At 46.8% G+C, this 19,879-nt stretch overlaps 1 protein-coding gene across 3 annotated transcripts in view; it reads left to right on the top strand.

The window, feature by feature from the left end:
* The window catches only part of ZFYVE28 (zinc finger FYVE-type containing 28), a 163,635-nt gene that overhangs the window by 118,490 nt on the left and 25,266 nt on the right, over positions 1–19,879 (top strand). For all 3 annotated transcript variants that reach the window (XM_073648967.1, XM_073648975.1, XM_073648982.1), the window contains exons 6-7: positions 293–382; positions 1,187–1,288. In XM_073648967.1, coding sequence (XP_073505068.1) covers positions 293–382; positions 1,187–1,288 — 192 coding nt within the window. The remainder of the gene's footprint in view (positions 1–292; positions 383–1,186; positions 1,289–19,879) is intronic.

Consider the following 19,879-nt stretch of genomic DNA (forward strand, 5'->3'; position numbering starts at 1 on the left):
AAAGCGTTTGTCACCTGCTACAAAGCTTATACTAATGGGACTTGGGGTAGGATCAAAAAAAAAAATACTCTTCTCTTCTTCATACTTGCTGCTGCCTCGTCTCCCTGCCACTTTGGCTGCTGCCTCGTCTCCCTGCCGCTTTGGCTGCTGCGCCGCCGCCCCCCTGCCGTTTTGGCTGCTGCGCCGCGGCCCCCCTGCCGTTTTGGCTGCTGCACCGCCGCCCCCCTGCACTCAGTGTGGGACATTCTCCGACCAGAAGTCTAATATGGTCATTCCTTCTTTCTCCATACAGAGCCTTAAAGCTTGGATACCTCACTCAAGACATGATTGATGATTATGAACCAGCATTAATGTTTACAATCCCCAGACTTGCTATTGTATGGTAAGTGTCAGCCGCTTAGATTCTGACTTCTGGTGCAGATGGATCAGGCTCCCCCAGGAGCCAAAATAGGACTCTGATTAATAATGAGATCAGCCCCTCCCCCCTCTCTTTTTACTCCAAGTCACCAGTGAACGTCCCCAATTCCTCACAAAGTACAGCAGTGCCTCCTCCACTTGCAGTCGCAGCAGACGCTTACACCCATAACAGTACCTGCAGCTCCCCCCAGTAGTCACAGCTGGGTCACTCACCATTTGCAACCAGGTTTGTGCATACAGACAGGTTATGTAGCTGCTTGCAGTGATTTCTGCTGAGAGAATTGCTATAGCAGTACTGAGTACTATCGACGGACGCGGGGCTCCCTCTGTGGCGGACGCGGGGCTCCCTCTGTGGCGGACGCGGGGCTCCCTCTGTGGCGGACGCGGGGCTCCCTCTGTGGCGGACGCGGGGCTCCCTCTGTGGCGGACGCGGGGCTCCCTCTGTGGCGGACGCGGGGCTCCCTCTGTGGCGGACGCGGGGCTCCCTCTGTGGCGGACGCGGGGCTCCCTCTGTGGCGGACGCGGGGCTCCCTCTGTGGCCGTGTTTGTCCCCTACCTGACAGGAGCAGTCTATGTTTAGCTTGATGCCTCTTTACTTCCATCAGTCCCAAATGCACAAAATCCTGTCCTGTCCGACTCTTCTCCAGAACCGTTTGCCCAATCCAATTTTTGGCAGCCGCCAGTCTTTCATGAGTTGACCCCGAAGCATTTGCCGTAACGATAGAAAATCTCCTCCATTATAACGTTTCTTTCCCCATCTCTTCCCCAGCGGGCTCGTCGTTTACTCTGAAGGACCACTAAACCTCGATCGCAAAGCGGAAGACATGTCTGAACTGTTCCGGCCTTTCCACACATTGCTACGAAAAATCAGGCAAGTGTCTTGTGCGGTTCTTATCTAGTAGTTGTCCCGTCTCCTTCCTCGGGCTCCTCTGTGCCGTCCCGTCTCCTTCCTCGGGCTCCCCTGTACCGTCCCGTCTCCTTCCTCGGGCTCCCCTGTGCCGTCCCGTCTCCTTCCTCGGGCTCCCCTGTGCCGTCCCGTCTCCTTCCTCGGGCTCCCCTGTGCCGTCCCGTCTCCTTCCTCGGGCTCCCCTGTGCCGTCCCGTCTCCTTCCTCGGGCTCCCCTGTGCCGTCCCGTCTCCTTCCTCGGGCTCCCCTGTGCCGTCCCGTCTCCTTCCTCGGGCTCCCCTGTGCCGTCCCGTCTCCTTCCTCGGGCTCCCCTGTGCCGTCCCGTCTCCTTCCTCGGGCCCCTCTGTGCCGTCCCGTCTCCTTCCTCGGGCCCCTCTGTGCCGTCCCGTCTCCTTCCTCGGGCCCCTCTGTGCCGTCCCGTCTCCTTCCTCGGGCCCCTCTGTGCCGTCCCGTCTCCTTCTTCGGGCCCCTCTGTGCCGTCCCGTCTCCTTCTTCGGGCCCCTCTGTGCCGTCCCGTCTCCTTCTTCGGGCCCCTCTGTGCCGTCCCGTCTCCTTCCTCGGGCCCCTCTGTGCCGTCCCGTCTCCTTCCTCGGGCCCCTCTGTGCCGTCCCGTCTCCTTCCTCGGGCCCCTCTGTGCCGTCCCGTTTCCTTCCTCGGGCCCCTCTGTGCCGTCCCGTTTCCTTCCTCGGGCCCCTCTGTGCCGTCCCGTCTCCTTCCTCGGGCCCCTCTGTGCCGTCCCGTCTCCTTCCTCGGGCCCCTCTGTGCCGTCCCGTCTCCTTCCTCGGGCCCCTCTGTGCCGTCCCGTCTCCTTCCTCGGGCCCCTCTGTGCCGTCCCGTCTCCTTCCTCGGGCCCCTCTGTGCCGTCCCGTCTCCTTCCTCGGGCCCCTCTGTGCCGTCCCGTCTCCTTCCTCGGGCCTCTCTGTGCCGTCCCGTCTCCTTCCTCGGGCCCCTCTGTGCCGTCCCGTCTCCTTCCTCGGGCCCCTCTGTGCCGTCCCGTCTCCTTCCTCGGGCCCCTCTGTGCCGTCCCGTCTCCTTCCTCGGGCCCCTCTGTGCCGTCCCGTCTCCTTCCTCGGGCCCCTCTGTGCCGTCCCGTCTCCTTCCTCGGGCCCCTCTGTGCCGTCCCGTCTCCTTCCTCGGGCCCCTCTGTGCCGTCCCGTCTCCTTCCTCGGGCCCCTCTGTGCCGTCCCGTCTCCTTCCTCGGGCCCCTCTGTGCCGTCCCGTCTCCTTCCTCGGGCCCCTCTGTGCCGTCCCGTCTCCTTCCTCGGGCCCCTCTGTGCCGTCCCGTCTCCTTCCTCGGGCCCCTCTGTGCCGTCCCGTCTCCTTCCTCGGGCCCCTCTGTGCCGTCCCGTCTCCTTCCTCGGGCCCCTCTGTGCCGTCCCGTCTCCTTCCTCGGGCCCCTCTGTGCCGTCCCGTCTCCTTCCTCGGGCCCCTCTGTGCCGTCCCGTCTCCTTCCTCGGGCCCCTCTGTGCCGTCCCGTCTCCTTCGTCGGGCTCCTCTGTGCCGTCCCGTCTCCTTCGTCGGGCTCCTCTGTGCCGTCCCGTCTCCTTCGTCGGGCTCCTCTGTGCCGTCCCGTCTCCTTCGTCGGGCTCCTCTGTGCCGTCCCGTCTCCTTCGTCGGGCTCCTCTGTGCCGTCCCGTCTCCTTCCTCGGGCTCCTCTGTGCCGTCCCGTCTCCTTCCTCGGGCTCCTCTGTGCCGGGCTGAACATGGTGTTCTCTGTTTCACCTTCTGATTTTCTTTTAATATTTTACACACATTGTTTTTTTGCTTTATGGGTTTTTTTTGTATTCTTTTTCTCTTCTCCAATCATTTATATGTACAGAAGACGCGGTTACAATATTGAATTTTCCTCCCTCGGCTCCGGCCCATATATCTCCTGCCTTTATTAGATCTGTTTCCTCTTGGAAGTTTTGCTGTTGCTATAGCAGGAGTGTATGAGCCGGAGATCTCATCTGCAAGGGAACCTGCGCTGCGGCTCGGGATGGATGACTCGCCGTCACGTTGCATCTATATAAGGTGCAAGGGGCACAAAAATCAATTTCATTGTATAGGAAATAACTGCAGAATGTCATGTTACACTCTGCACCAGGGGTCCTTGCCTTTTCCGCACACCTTTACCCACCATGACACTCCAGCCTTCTCCTTCCCATTGACTTTAAAGCCCCCCAAGTCTTCTCCTTCCCACATCTCAAAAGTTGCAAAAAAAACACTCCTCGTCTCCCATAACCTCACCCTGCCGCCTACTACCGTGGGGTTCTGTGTCACTCTCCCCCTAGGAGTCATTTTTACCTCCTCATCCCTTTTCTTACCGCTTATCTTTTAAGCACTTCTATCCTTCTTCAGGTCTTCACGTTATGGTATTCTTACAGATTATTTGTAGGCCGTGTTCACCTCTCTTCTTTTGGTTAGGTTTGCTATCAAGTCCTAAGGGGTTAAAGACGACCTATCACTTGACATAAATCTGTATTTTTTTTATACCTGATGTAAAGCTGCTGTTCTGAATCCGGTGATGTTTTCCTCTTGTTCCTGCGCCTCTCCGTTCCTGAGATATGGTCCCCTCTTCCCTGCATAAAAATCTAATCTTGTTAGTCAAGTGGGTGCGGTCCCAAACCTTTCTCGTTTTTGAGGATCACGCCCCCTTGGATAACAGGATTTACATACAGGAAAGAAGGGGCCATATCTCTGGAACCGAGAGGAGCAGGAACATAAGAAAAACATCGCCAGATTAAGGAGAACAGAGGCTTTTACATTAGGTAAAAAAAAAAATATATATATATATATATATATATATATATATATATATATATATATATATATATATATATATATATATATATATATATATATATATATATATATATATATATATTTATGGCAAGTGACAGGTCGCCTTTAAATGGCTATAGTATGGAGAGCAGTGACATCCTTTATCCCCTCTATTGATCGGATTCCAGTTTAGGCACGATCTTAAAAGATAAATATTGTTGGCGAATGCCCCTATAATCACGGAGTATGACGACCAGCTTATGCCCGCTCTCCAGCTGTGCCACCTTGATAAATCGTCCCCAGTGAGTGTGCAGGTATTTACCTGGCACATCCGTCATTGGTTTCTGAAGACATTTTCGGAAGGTGAGAAAATACCTGGGGATAAAGTCAAATTAATTCAGCTGTTTGCATTGTGAAAATGCCGGTGTCGCCTAATTGGAGCTAATTTTCTACACAGCGCCCACTGCTCTGAGCTGTTACTCTCAGCATGGTAATGATGACTGAGCACCCTCGTGTTCTATACTACTAGCTGCACCCCCAAAACACGCTCCACGGGGGCGGAACGGTGGACAGCATAATCTGCATTCACTGTAGGAACATGTTTAATAAAATGGACTCAATAGTTTGCTCTACCAGAGGCAAGTTTTTTAAAAAAAAATATTTATATTATATATAATATATTACCTTAACTATTTGTAAATAAATGTGTGTGTGTGTATATATATAGAGTAGTAGTAGTAGAGTAGGACTCTCTCTTTCTCTATCTATATATATATATATATATATATATATATATATATATATATATGTCATATGAAAAAGTTTGGGCACCCCTATTAATCTTAAGCTTAATGTTTTATAAAAATTGGTGTTTTTGCAACAGCTATTTCAGTTTGATATATGTAATAACTGTTGGACACAGTAATGTTTCTGCCTTGAAATGAGGTTTATTGTGCTAACAGAAAATGTGCAATCTGCATTCAAACAAAATTTGACCTGTGCATAAGTATGGGCACCCTTATCATTTTCTTGTTTTAAATACTCCTGCCTACTTTTTAATGACTTATTAAAGCACTTTTTTTGGTTTTGTAACCTCATTGAGCTTTGAACTTTATAGCCAGGTGTATGCAATCATGAGAAAAGCTACTTAAAGTGGCCACTTGCAAGTTGTTCTCCTGTTTGAATCTCCTCTGAAGAGTGGCATCATGGGCTCCTCAAAACAACTGTCAAATGATCTGAAAACAAAGATTATTCAACATAGTTGTTCAGGGGAAGGATACAAAAAGCTGTCTCAGAGATTTAACCTGTCAGTTTCCACTGTGAGGAACATAGTAAGGAAATGGAAGAACATAGGGACAGTTCTTGTTAAGGCCAGAAGTGTCAGGACAAGAAAAACATCAGAAAGGCAGAGAAGAAGAATGGTGAGATCAGTCAAGGACAATCCTCAGACCACCTCCAGAGAGCTGCAGCATCAACTTGCTGCAGATGGTGTCACTGTGCATCGGTCAACTATACAACGCACTTTGCACAAGGAGAAGCTGTATGGGAGAGTGATGCGAAAGAAGCCGTTTCTGCAAGTACGCACAAACAGAGTCGGCTGAGGTATGCAAAAGCACATTTGAAGAAGCCTATTTCTTTTTGGAAGAAGGTCCTGTGGACTGATGAAACCAAGATTGAGTTGTTTGGTCATACAAAAAGGCGTTATGCATGGTGGCAAAAAAACACAGCATTCCAAGAAAAACACTTGCTACCCACAGTAAAATTTGGTGGAGGTTCCATCATGCTTTGGGGCTGTGTGGTCAATGCCGGCACTGGGAATCTTGTTAAAGTTGAGGGACGCATGGATTCCACTCAGTATCAGCAGATTCTTGGCAATAGTGTTCAAGAATCAGTGATAAAGTTGAAGTTACGCAGGGGATGGATCTTTCAGCAAGACAATGATCCAAAACACCGCTCCAAATCTACTCAGGCATTCATGCAGAGGAACAATTACAATGTTCTGGAATGGCCATCCCAGTCCCCAGACCTGAATATCATTGAACATCTGTGGGATCATTTGAAGAGGCTGTCCATGCTCGGCGACCATCAAACTTAACTGAACTGGAATTGTTTTGTAAAGAGGAATGGTCAAAAATACCTTCATCCAGGATCCAGGAACTCATTAAAAGCTACAGGAAGCGACTAGAGGCTGTTATTTTTGCAAAAGGAGGATCTACTAACTATTAATGTCACTTTTCTGGTGAGGTGCCCATACTTATGCACCTGTCAAATTTTGTTTGAATGCAGATTGCACATTTTCTGTTAGTACAATAAACCTCATTTCAAGGCAGAAACATTACTGTATCCAACAGTTATTACATATATCAAACTGAAATAGCTGTTGCAAAAACACCAATTTTTATAAAACATTAAGCTTAAGATTAATAGGGGTGCCCAAACTTTTTCATATGACTGTATGTATGTGTATATATATATATATATATATATATAATATATATATATATATATATATATATATATATATATATATATATATATAATATATATAATATATATAATATATATATATATATTATAAATAAATTATTGGGGAAAGCTAGGACCGAGCATCTCCTTCTCTGGAGGACCCGGCACACTCCTGCAGTGTAATACTTCATGTCCCCTGCGGTAGTGCTGCAGGGAAAGTGAATACTTGCTACCAGTTTCCCTCCCTGTGAAGATCTGATCGCTGGAGGTCCCAACAACCCAGAAACCTGTATCCATCTTATCGTCTGCCTTTTTTTTACCTGTAAATTTTAGTATAAAGCTGGAGACATCTCAAATATCTTATGAGCATTAGCACAAGAATCAGTTCACTAAAGTATGAATCCATCCTAGAGCTGGTACCTCTCAATTTACAGCACTACTGGCATTAACTTGCGCCGCCCGCACAAAGAAAGTGAACATTACCCATAATATTACTATAAGGAATTGCCTTTTTGCATTATATCTGTTTAGGGGGAGTCGCTATCTGTATAATCTCAGAAACCTCCTCAGTCACCAAAAAAATACATTTAAAGCTATTTCTGTCTTCATAGATGGATACTGTTGGATAGAGCTTGTAAAAACAAGCACTTTTGCAATTTACTGCTTATTACAATTTGCAGCCGTTCTTGAGATATTACCACTTTTCTTTACAGCTCGTTGCCAAGGAGACAGACCACCCCTGCTGTCTAGCTTCTACGCAGTACACTAATACTGTCTGGGCTTAGAAGGTAGCAGCTCCCTCCAGCAATCCAAAATCGTGCTTACAAGCTTAATAGAAAAGAGCTTGTAAGCACTGAACATTTTTCTGAAATCTAGCAGCAGTGGTCAGTCTCCAAAGTAATGAGCTGTAAACAGAAGAATAGTGTTAATATCTCAAGAACGGATGAAAATTTTAAAAACCAGGAAATTGAGAGAGTGCTTGTTTTTACAAGCTCCACGTGACAATACCCATCTATAAAAATGGGAATAAGCCGTTAAATAGGAAACGGTGATGAATGAAAAGAAGTGGAATGCCGCTGCAGTGCTTACTCCCAGTGTGTGTCAGTGAGACTGCATGCTGTGAGAGGGGAGGAAGAGCAGCCAGAGGAAAACATCTGCTTCAGCCCTCTTACTCAGCATGTAAAAAATATGTACCGGAATGGGAAGAAAATGACCCCCAATCTGTTGGCTACACAAACCTTTTTTTCTGGGCACACTATACCTACAATGTGCTGTAATGTCTCCCAGGGAGGTGGGATAGTGGCTGGTGACCCCCCTACTCTCCGGCCTTGAAGCCTCAGTGGATCTGCATGGCTTTTGGGTTCCCGGTTGCCCGTTCCGGTTATTTCTGTGAGCTCTGCTAATGAGATTAATTGAGATTTTTCATCATATACGGTCTCCATAAAGCGGCCGCCTTTATTGTTCCTCTGGAGCTATAATCATTAGGACGTGTTATTAGCATTCTGTCTGTTTGCTGTGTGTCTGACGGAGCGTATCATTGTGTTTATCAAGCATTAGCGGCCGCTGCTCCATGTTCACTGCTGGACTCAGACCAAATACATTACATCATAGTACCAAGCTTTTCTTCGGCTTAGTTCATACCGTGCAGTTTGTATAATATCAGTGCCTCCATTACTGGGCTATATCCCTATATTTATTTATTTATTTTATTTATTTTTTGTTGTTTTTTACACTTTCCCTTTTTCCTATGCTTCTTCGAGGAGCCATAACATTTTTTTTCCGTCAATATATATATTTTTTTTACAGTGTTTGTACAGTCATGGCCAAAAGTATTGAGAATGAGACAAATAGTAATTTTTCCAAAGTATACTGCTTCATTTTTTGTAATTGCAATTTGCATATACTCCTGAATGTCAAAGAGTGATCAGCTTAACAGCAATTACTGTACTTGCAAAGTCAATATTTGCCCAGAAAATGAACTTTAACCCCCAAAACACATTTCAACATCATTGCAGTCCTGCCTTAAAAGGAGCAGCTAACATCGTTTTAGTGATTGATCCATTAACACAGGTGTGGGTGTTGATGAGGACAGGGCTGGCGATCAATCAGTCATGATTAAGTAAGAATGACATCACTGGACACTTTAAAAGGAGGCTGGTTCTTGGTATCATTGTTTCTCCTCAGTTAACCATGGTTATCTCTAAAGAAACACGTGCAGCCATCATTGCACTGCACAAAAATGGCCTAACAGGGAAGAGTATCGCAGCTACAAAGATTGCACCTCAGTCAACAATCTATCGCATCATCAAGAACTTCAAGGAGAGAGCTTCCATTGTTGTCAAAAAGGCTCCAGGGCGCCCAAGAAAGACCAGCAAGTGCCAGGACCGTATCTTAAAACTGTTTCAGCTGCGGGATCAGACTACCAGCAGTGCCGAGCTTGCTCAGGAATGGCAGCAGGCTGGTGTGAGTGCTTCTGCACGCACTGTGAGGCGGAGACTCTTTGAGCAAGGGCTGGTTTCAAGGAGGGCAGCAAAGAAGCCACTTCTCTCCAGAAAAAACATCAGGGACCGACTGATATTCTGCAAAAGGTACAGGGAGTGGACTGCTGAGGACTGGGGCAAAGTCATTTTCTCTGATGAATCCCCTTTTCAATTGTTTGGGACATCTGGAAAACAGCTTATTCGGAGAAGAAGAGGTGAGCGCTACCACCAGTCTTGTCTCATGCCAACTGTAAAGCATCCTGAAACCATTCATGTGTGGGGTTGCTTCTCGGCCAAGGGAATCGGCTCACTCACAGTCTTGCCTAAAAACACAGCCATGAATAAAGAATGGTACCAGAATGTCCTCCAAGAGCAACTTCTCCCAACCGTCCAAGAGCAGTTTGGCGCCCAACAATGCCTTTTCCAGCATGATGGAGCACCTTGCCATAAAGCAAAGGTGATAACTAAATGGCTCATGGAACAAAACATAGAGATTTTGGGTCCATGGCCTGGAAACTCCCCAGATCTTAATCCCATTGAGAACTTGTGGTCAATCATCAAGAGACGGGTGGACAAACAAAAACCAACAAATTCTGGCAAAATGCAAGCATTGATTATGCAAGAATGGACTGCTATCAGTCAGGATTTGGTCCAAAAGTTGATTGAGCGCATGCCAGGGAGAATTACAGAGGTCTTGAAGAAGAAGGGGCAACACTGCAAATATTGACTTGCTGCATTAACTCATTCTAACTGTCAATATAACCTATTGGTGCTCATAATATGATTGCAATTATATTTCTGTATGTGATATAAACATCAGACAAACACTAATAAAAACCAGAGGCCAGCAGATCATGTGAAAATATAATTTTGGGGTCATTCTCAAAACTTTTGGCCATGACTGTGTGTGTGTGTGTGTGTATATATATATATATATATATATATATATATATATATATATATATATATATATATATATATATGTATATGTGTGTGTCTCATGTATGTATATGCAGTGCATTGTGAAAGTATTTTGCCCCCTTGAACTTTTCTACCTTTTGCCACATTTCTGACTTCAAACATAAAGATATAAAATTCTATTTTTTTGGGGAAGAATCAACAAGTGGGACTCAATCGTGAAGTGCAACGAAATTTATTGGCTATTTTAAACTTTAACAAATTAAAAACTGAAAAGTGGGGCGTGCAATATTATTCGGCCCCATTACTTTCAGTGCAGAAGTTCAGTGCGGATCTCTGAATGATCCAATGTTGTCCTAAATGACTGGTAATGATAAATAGAATCCACCTGTGAGTAATCAAGTCTCCGTATAAATGCACCTGCTCTGTGATAGTCTCAGGGTTCTGTTTCAAGCGCAGAGAGCTTCATGAAGACCAAGGAACACACCAGGCAGGTCCCAGATACTGTTGTGGCGAAGTTTAAGGCTATGTGCCCACGTTGCGGAAATGAAGCAGAAAATTTCTGCTTCATTTCCGCATGTCCTCTCCCGGAAAAACGCATGCGGAATTCCGCAAGCGTTTATCGCGCGTTTTTCACGCGTTTTCGACATGCTTAATTGCCTTGCGTTTTTTCATGCATTGAAGAAGGCAATTCCGCATGCGGAAACGCAAAATTAATGAACATGCTACGGATTTTTGAACGCAGCATAAACGCTGCAGAAAAATCTACAGCATGGGCATAGAACTTGAGGATTCTCATTGGGGACCATGGGGTGCGGATTACCAAGCGTTTTACAAGCGTTTACGCTGCGGAAAATCCGCATCAAAAACGCTTGTAATCCGCAACGTGGGCACGCAGCCTTAAGCCGGATTTGGATACAAAAAGATTTCCCAAGTTTTAAACATCTCAAGGAGCACTGTGCAAGCGATCATATTGAAATGGAAGGAGTATCAGACCACTGCAAATCTACCAAGACCCGGCCGTCCCTCTAAACTTTCATCTCGAACAAGAATAAGACTGATCAGAGATGCAGCCAAAAGGCCCATGATCACTCTGGATGAACTGCAGAGATCTACAGCTGAGGTGGGAGAGTCTGTACATAGGACAACAATCAGTCGTACACTGGCCTTTATGGAAGAGTGGCAAGAAGAAAGCCATTTCTCAAAGATATCCATAAAAATTCTCGTTTGAACTTTGCCACAAGCCACCTGGGAGACTCATCAAACATGTGGAATAAGGTGCTCGGGTCAGATGAAACCAAATCTTTTTGGCCACAATGCAAAACGATATGTTTGGCGTAAAAGCAACACAGCTCATCACCCTCAAAACACCATCCCCACTGTCAAACATGGTGGTGGCAGCATCATGGTTTGGGCCTGCTTTTCTTCAGCAGGAACAGGGAAGATGGCTAAATTGATGGGAAGATGGACTAAGCCAAATACAGTACCATTCTGGAAGAAAACCTTATTGGAGTCTGCAAAAGACCTGAGACTGGGACGGAGATTTATCTTCCAACAAGACAATGATCCCAAACATAAAGCAAAATCTACAACGGAATGGTTCAAAAATAAACGTATCCAGATGTTAGAATGGCCAAGTCAAAGTCCAGACCTGAATCCAATCGAGAATCTGTGGAAAGAGCTGAAAACTGCTGTTCACAAACGCCGTCCATCCAACCTCACTGAGCTCGAGCTGTTTTGCAAGGAAGAATGGGCAAGAATTTCCACCTCTTAATGTGCAAAACTGATAGAGACATACCCCAAGCGACTTGCAGCTGTAATCGCAGCAAAAGGTGGCGCTACAAAGTATTAACTCAAGAGGGCCGAATAATATTAGACGCCCCACTTTTCGGTTTTTAATTTGTTAAAGTTTAAAATATCCAATAAATTTTGTTCGACTTCACGATTGTTCCCATATTATGGGTCTGTTGGTAATTTTTTAAACCGTGTAACTTTTTTACTAGATTTGCGAGGGCTTGTGTTTTTGCATGTCAAGCGGATATTGATTCCATTGTGGGGTACATACAACATTTTGGTGGGGGAAGTGTGGTTACAAAAAAAAATGGCATTTCTGGCGTTTAGTTTTTTGTGGGGAATTTAACATCTGGTTTAAATATTTTTATAGATCTGATTTATACGGACGTGGCAATATATATATATATATATATATATATATATATATATATATATATATATATATATATATTTTATTGTTATTTCTCTGGAATTATTATTTTTAGTATTTTTTTTACATTTTTGTTCTATTTTTTTACCTTTCAATGGGGAATGAGCATGTGATCGCTTGGTCACTTGTACTATATAGTGAAATTGATGTTCTAGGAAGCCCAAATTTCCTCAGAGAGAAAGAGATCTAGAACTCTAGCACCACCTATTGGGAGTAACAATCCTAAATGCCCATATTGACCCTTTAACGAGCCTTGCTACATATCCTAATATAAGCCAAACCAGAATCTCATTCTTCAGACACGTGTTTTAGGGTGTTTGCCATTCATCAGTGTAAAACATGAGATCTGATTTAGCTGGATGTGAGGCCTCAGACTGAAGTCTAAGGGGTAATGTTTCTCTTTCTGGAGAGTGACATGCATTTCATGCCAGTATAAGACTTATAGGCCATGCATTCTCCTCTGGGAAATTAAATATGTAAAGTGTCTCTTCAGAGAGGAAGAGGACATGTATTCTAGTGCCACCTATTGGATTCATTCTCCACAAGGAGAAACTTGACCCCAGTCAGTGGACTCTCTTACAGACAAATCATATCTCCTGTTTTTCACTGAGGAGGGGCAACATCCCGAAACACGTGTCTGCAAATTAAGAATCTAGTTTGGCTTTTATCCTAAGTCATATGGCAAGGCTCAGTAAAGGGTTGATATTGACTTTTAGGCTTGATACTAAGAGTCCACTTCCTCTCTGGAGAGGCAATTTACATATTTAATTTCCCATATGAGCACTGCATGGCCTATAAGTCTCCTTACACTGGCATGTCACTCTCCACAAGGAGAAACATTACCCTTAGACATTAGGAAGCCCAACCACTCTCTTCTCAGGAGAATGTCAATTATTGGACACCTGTCTGTCTCTTTTCACTAATTATTTTGGTTTTGTTCTACTTTGTCTTGATTTTCAGAATTCTAGCAAAAATGTTGCCGTTTTACCGAAAACTGAGACAAAACCCTGAAAAAGAAACAGTCTAATGTTAATAGCCCTATTTTCTTGACCTTTGGGTGGTGTCGGGTGGCGCCGGCCCGGGCTGCTCAGGAGCTCTGCAGTAACATCTGTTTTCTGCGTCTTTTTTTGCAGCTTTATCCTCTCCGGAGCCGCGTGTAGATACCAGCGTTTGCTGCGTGTTCCCCCGGTTTTCCTCTTATTTGCACGTTCTTTGAGAAACTAATCGCTTTTTGATGCATTAACATATGTCAGACATTTCCAAATGCCAGCGAGACCTTTCAGGACGCCGCTGTTTGTCTGATTGTTGCACTTTTTTGTTACTGCTTTTGTTTCTAGAGAATCGGTTGTAAAAGAGAAAATGCTGAGAAACAAATTCCTCCGGAGCCGAAGAGTTTTCTGTGTTCTGTTATTTATACGGCGCCAACGTTTTCCCACATCCCTATTAAATGAAGGAGGCCGTGTGATGGACGGGTGTAAACAGGGTCAGAATGGGGTGTCTGGGGCCCACAGGAGGAATTGATCCTCGGGGCCCACCCTACAGCTAAATGCAAATACCTGATAGCCGATATCCCCATTATAGTGGGGCGTCTGCTGTAAATCACATATACTGTGCACATGCTATAACTGGAATGTACAATTACAGTAGTTTGCATTAAAGGGGTTCTTTGGTTAAAACAAGTTATCACCAATCCACAGGATCGGTGATCACTTACTGATCGTTTGGGTCTGAACATTGGAAAACGCACCGATCTGAAGAATGGGGAAATTTTATCCCTGACCGGACACTTATCCCCATTTTAAAACGCAGCGGCAGGTGGGACGTCTGACCACAGCTCCATTCATTCTCTTGGGGGCTTCCAGAAAAAAAACAAGAACAGCCACTGAGGGAATGAATGGATCAGTGGTCAAGTCGCACATGAGCTCCAGTCTAATGGGGGAAAAAAGCTCCACATTCTACCAATCGGTGCGGGTCCCAGCAGTCAGACCCCCACTAATCAATAATGTATCACTTATCCTGTGGAGAGGTGATTACTTGTTTCCCCCGGAGAACCCCTGTAAGTGCATCTTGTTCCAAGTATTTAATCACTAATGGAAATAAAGAATCTTCTCCCAATTAAATATCAGAGAGCACAAATGACTGCCATACACCTCACAATCCATTGTACCAACACAAATAGTACCACATACAAGGGAGAAATACTGCCACACCATGACTGGCCTACATATTACCACCACATAGTGACCAAATAATACCACATACAAGGGAGAAATACCACTACACCCTGACCAGACCACATATTTCCACCACATAGTGACCGAATAATACCACGTACAAGAGAGAAATACCACCACACCGTGACCAGACCACATATTGCCATCACATAGTGACCGAATAATACCACATACAAGGGAGAAATACCACCACACTGTGACCAGAGCAGACATTATAACAGCATATAGCGTCCCAATAATTCCCCATAATTGCTCTGCCCCACCTTCTCCATCATTGTCGTATCTCCCTCCTCAATCACCATTGCCATATCTCCCCCCTCCCCCTCCTGCAGCATTGCCATATCTCCCCCGCCTCCTCCATCAGCATTGCCATATCTTCCCCCACCTCCTCCAGCACCATTGCCATATCTCCCTCCACCTCCTCCATCATCATTGCCATATCTCCCCCCCCTCCTTCAGCACCATTGCCTTCTCCCCCACCTCCTCCAGCACCATTGCTATATCTCCCCTCATCTCCTCCAGCACCATTGCCATATCTCCACCCACCTCCTCCAGCACCATTGCCATATCTCCACCCACCTCCTCCAGCACCATTGCCATATCTCCCACCACCTCCTCCAGCACCATTGCCATATCTCCCACCACCTCCTCCAGCACCATTGCCATATCTCCCCCCACCTCCTCCAGCACCATTGCCATATCTCCCCCCACCTCCTCCAGCACCATTGCCATATCTCCCCCCACCTCCTCCAGCACCATTGCCATATCTGCCCCCACCTCCTCCAGCACCATTGCCATATCTCCCCCCACCTCCTCCAGCACCATTGCCATATCTCCCCCACTTCCTCCAGCACCATTCCCATATCTCCCCCCACCTCCTCCAGCACCATTCCCATATCTCCCCCCACCTCCTCCAGCACCATTGCTCTCCCTCTTCTCCCCACCTTCTCAGCACCATTGCTCTCCCTCTTCTCCCCCATCTGCTCCAGCACCATTGCTCTCCTTCTTCTCCCCCATCTGCTCCAGCACCATTGCTCTCCTTCTCCCCACCTGCTCCTGCACCATTGTTCTCGCTCTTCTACCCCCACCTTCTCCAGCACCATTGTTCTCCCTCTTCTGCCCCCACCTGCTCCAGCACCATTGCTCTCCTTCTTCTCCCCACCTGCTCCTGCACCATTGTTCTCGCTCTTCTACCCCCACCTTCTCCAGCACCATTGTTCTCCCTCTTCTGCCCCCACCTGCTCCAGCACCATTGCTCTCCTTCTTCTCCCCACCTGCTCCTGCACCATTGTTCTCGCTCTTCTACCCCCACCTTCTCCAGCACCATTGCTCTCCCTCTTCTCCCCCCACCTGCTCCAGCATCATTGCTCTCCCTCTTCTCCCCCCACCTGCTCCAGCACCATTGCTCTCCCTCTTCTCCTCCCACCTCCTCCAGCTTCATCGCTCTAGTTAAAAAAGCAAGAAAAACATACCCTGTCTGGTCGTCCCCCGCAGCATCGTGCTCTGCTTCCTGCCCGACATCTTTCTCCCTGACAGAGGCCCGCGCTGCATGATGCGAGCCTGTGTCATGGAGGAAGCGTCGGGCAGGAAGCAGAGGACCGATCCCTTCTCTCCGCTGCCATTTTCTCCTGTCAGCAGCGGAGCGGAGGGATCGCTCCCTGCCCGTCGCCGCAGCACATTGCCCTCATCAGGCACACAGCAGGGGCCCCCCTCCACCATTGGGCCCCGGTGCAGGTGCATCGGCGGCCATGTTAACCAGCGGGTCCCAGTGTGTCCTGCTCGGTGGGGAATAATCCGGTGTCCCGGTGCTCACCAGAGAATTCTCCGGTGTCCCGGTGCCCCAGTTCGACTCTGGGTGTAAAGGATTGTGGGATGGCGGAGGGGGTGGGGCATTAAGAGGGGGTGGAGCACGTGGGTGGTGGAGGGGGTGGGGCATGCGGATTGTGTAGGGCACGCTTATTGTGTGGGGTGGATTGTGTAGGACACGCTTATTGTGTGGGGCACGCGGAGGGCGGATTGTGTGGGGCACACGGAATAATGTGGGAGGGCATTTTGTGTGTGTGGCGTGCTGATGACTAAGTATGGGACACGTGGATGAATGTGAAGGGATTGTGTGGCGCTCTGACTGTATGTGTGTAATGTGGATGACTGGGGGGCACGCTGACGACTGTGGGGGAGCATGCTGACTGACACTGTGTGAGGGGATATGTGGATGACTGATTACGTTGGTGGGGTGAGGCACGCAGATGGCTAAGTGATTGTAGCCACTTTTGACCCTTCTTGTAGTTGGAGACCTTGCTATGTCAGTTAACTTAGAGATTCTTCGATCGCAGATCTCCATAAAAGTGATTTTTTATTTTTTTTTTTAAGGGTGGGGAATAAATTAAAAAAAAAAAATAGAAACGACTTCTGGGTGAGGATGTTCCCCCCGGTCCTGTGCTGCTGATCCTAATTATCAGCTCAGAGAGATGACAACCTCTAGTGACCGTCGCTCTCCTCACATTACCGCGGTGTCATCGCCTCGCTCCCCCGGCACTGTGCGAGATGACAGCGATACCTTTATACAGGCTGATTGTTAGGAGAGAGGAAAATTCCATTTAGGGACTAAATTTTTCTTTTTTTGCATTTCACATCTAAGACCTGAACATAAGACAGCGAGAATACTTTGTGCTCCGGACTTGTATATACCGGTGCTATATGTACGGTTTCTGTATCTATACAGTATTGTATGTGCCGGATATACTGGGTCAGGGGCTGGTATGTCTTGATGGCAAGAAAAACTAATATCTCCTAAGCTTTTATATTAACTACTTAAAACGATCTATCCCAGCCTTAGACTTTGAGTCTGTGGAGGCGTAACTAGTAAGTGCTGGACCCCATTCCAGATTTTCCAATGCCCCTCGCCCCCACACTTGCTGACAAAGTTGCAAAAAAGAAAAAAAAAAGTTTGCAAAAACTTTGAGATAATGGTGTAGAATGGGGCATGGGGCACACCAGACCCTGAAATCAATCCAGACTTGAAGTGTAATTGTCATTTTAATTTTTATTTCATAAATCAATAACACATATGAAAATAAGGAGCTTTGTAATATATCTTATCTGAGAAATCTGCTTCTTTCTCCTTCTGGACTGAGCTTTTATTCTGAATTCATGGGTAAAAGCTGTATTTAGTGAAAGATTTCCCCATTACTGAGATAGGAGATGGCAGTTAGTGCTTGTAAACTTCTATGCCTATGGAGGAGAGAGGAGCTAAAGGAACACTGCCATTCTGCTGCAAGTTCTCCTGAAACGACAGTTAAAGTTCTCCATAGAACTATATGAGCACCAGTTGTCATCTCCTATCTCAGTAATGGGAAAATCTGTATTCACTGAAGACGCATTTTACTCTTCAATTGGGAATTTTTCATGTGTATTAATGGTTTAGGGAAAACCAAATTAAAATGGTTACTCTTCAAGTATGAATTATTTTTTTTAAATAAAAAGAGATTAGAAAAAGAGCAAGAGTAAAAATGAGATGGGGGGGGGGGGGGGAGAATAACTCTGATACTGTGAAAATAGATTCATACCCATCGTCCCTAATTTTTTTTTGGGACCCTAGACCACTGTGTTGGTCGAACCTCATACCAGATGCCATAGTCTGACCACAGACCACTGTGTTGGTCGGATCTCATACCAGTTGCCATAGTCTGACCACAGACCATTGTGTTGGTCGGATCTCATACCAGTTGCCATAGTTGGACCCCAGACCACCGTGTTGGTCAGATCTCATACAAGATGTCATAGTCATACCCCAGACCACTGTGTTGGTCAGATCTCATACAAGATGCCATAGTCATACCCCAGACCACTGTGTTGGTTGGATCTCATACCAGATGCCATAGTTGGACCCCAGACCACCGTGTTGGTCGGATGTCATACCGGATGCCGTAGTCGGACCCCAGACCACCGTGTTGCTCGGACATCATACCAGATGCCATAGTCAGACCCCAGACCACTTTGTTGGTCGGATCTCATACCAGATGCCGTAGTCGGACCTCACACCACTGTTACTCGGACCTCATACCAGATGCCATAGTCGGAACCCAGACCACCGTGTTGCTCGGACATCATACCAGATGCCATAGTCAGACCCCAGACCACTTTGTTACTCGGACCTCATACCAGATGCCATAGTCAGACCCCAGACCACTATGTTGGTTGGATCTCATACCAGATGCCATAGTCGGACCCTAGATCACTGTGTCGGTCGGATCTCATACCAGATGCCATAGTCGGACCCCAGACCACCGTGTTGGTCAGATCTCATACAAGATGCAATAGTCGGACCCCACACCACTGTGTTGGTCAGATCTCATACAAGATGCCATAGTCGGACCCCACACCACTGTGTTGGTCAGATCTCATACAAGATGCCATAGTCGGACCCCACACCACTGTGTTGGTCAGATCTCATACAAGATGCCATAGTCGGACCCCACACCACTGTTTTGGTCGGATCTCGTACCGGATGCCGTAGTTAAACCCTAGACCACCGTGTTGCTCGGACATCATACCAGATGCCATAGTCAGACCCCAGACCACAGTGTTGGTTCGATCTCATACCAGATGCCATAGTTGGACCCCAGACCACCATGTTGGTCGGATGTCATACCAGATGCCATAGTTGGACGCCAGACCACCGTGTTGGTCGGATCTCATACTAGATGCCATAGTCGGACCCCAGAGCAGACCACTGAATTGATGCCCAGTCAATAGATCTTCATTTCCGGCCTTTTGTTTGTAGCAAGTCGACCTGTTTTCCCCCATTGACTCTGTTGCATCTTGTACCCCTATAATTATGCTACTGTAACTATTGACCCGAGTCATCAAGAATGGCACGCGCATCTTGGTGAATTTTAAAAAGAAGGAGCAAGTTGTTGGCTCGCTCACATGTTGCTTGCTGCTGCTTAAGACTGTTAGTTTTTAGGCTCATAGTAAAAAAATAACAAGCACGTAGTTACTCATAGAGGCAACTGTCTGCCAATTCTACCCGCCGCCGGCACAGAGCGGTCACCGACCGCTCCTGCCAACGATTCAGCTGCTTCACGTCAACAGAGCAGCTCTTCCTTTTCGGGGCTCTGTCTACGGAGCCATAACTGTCGACGTCATGCTGATTGACAGCCTGTTCCCCGCAGTTAGGCAATGGGGAGCCGACTGTCAATCAGTGTAACGCCCCATCAACATGGTGGAAGAGAAGCCGCTGCTTTGTCAATGGAAGTGGCTGAATCGCCAGCAGGAGCAGTCTGTAACTACTCTGTGCCGGCAGAGATGGGCGCCGGGCACAAATTGATAGGTAGTTGCTTAGTGAAAATAATTAAATAGTTCTGGACAAACCCCTTTAAGGATCAGTGCACTGAGGATTCAGAGGCATCCAGCCAGAGTAGAAATAGTAGTAAAAACATTTCTTTTATGCGATTAAAACATACAGCTAT

The sequence above is a fragment of the Phyllobates terribilis genome, unplaced genomic scaffold, assembly GCF_046119375.1.
Source record: "Phyllobates terribilis strain yellow unplaced genomic scaffold, ASM4611937v1 Scaffold_1__5_contigs__length_1240528914, whole genome shotgun sequence".
In the NCBI taxonomy this organism is placed as follows: domain Eukaryota; kingdom Metazoa; phylum Chordata; class Amphibia; order Anura; family Dendrobatidae; genus Phyllobates; species Phyllobates terribilis.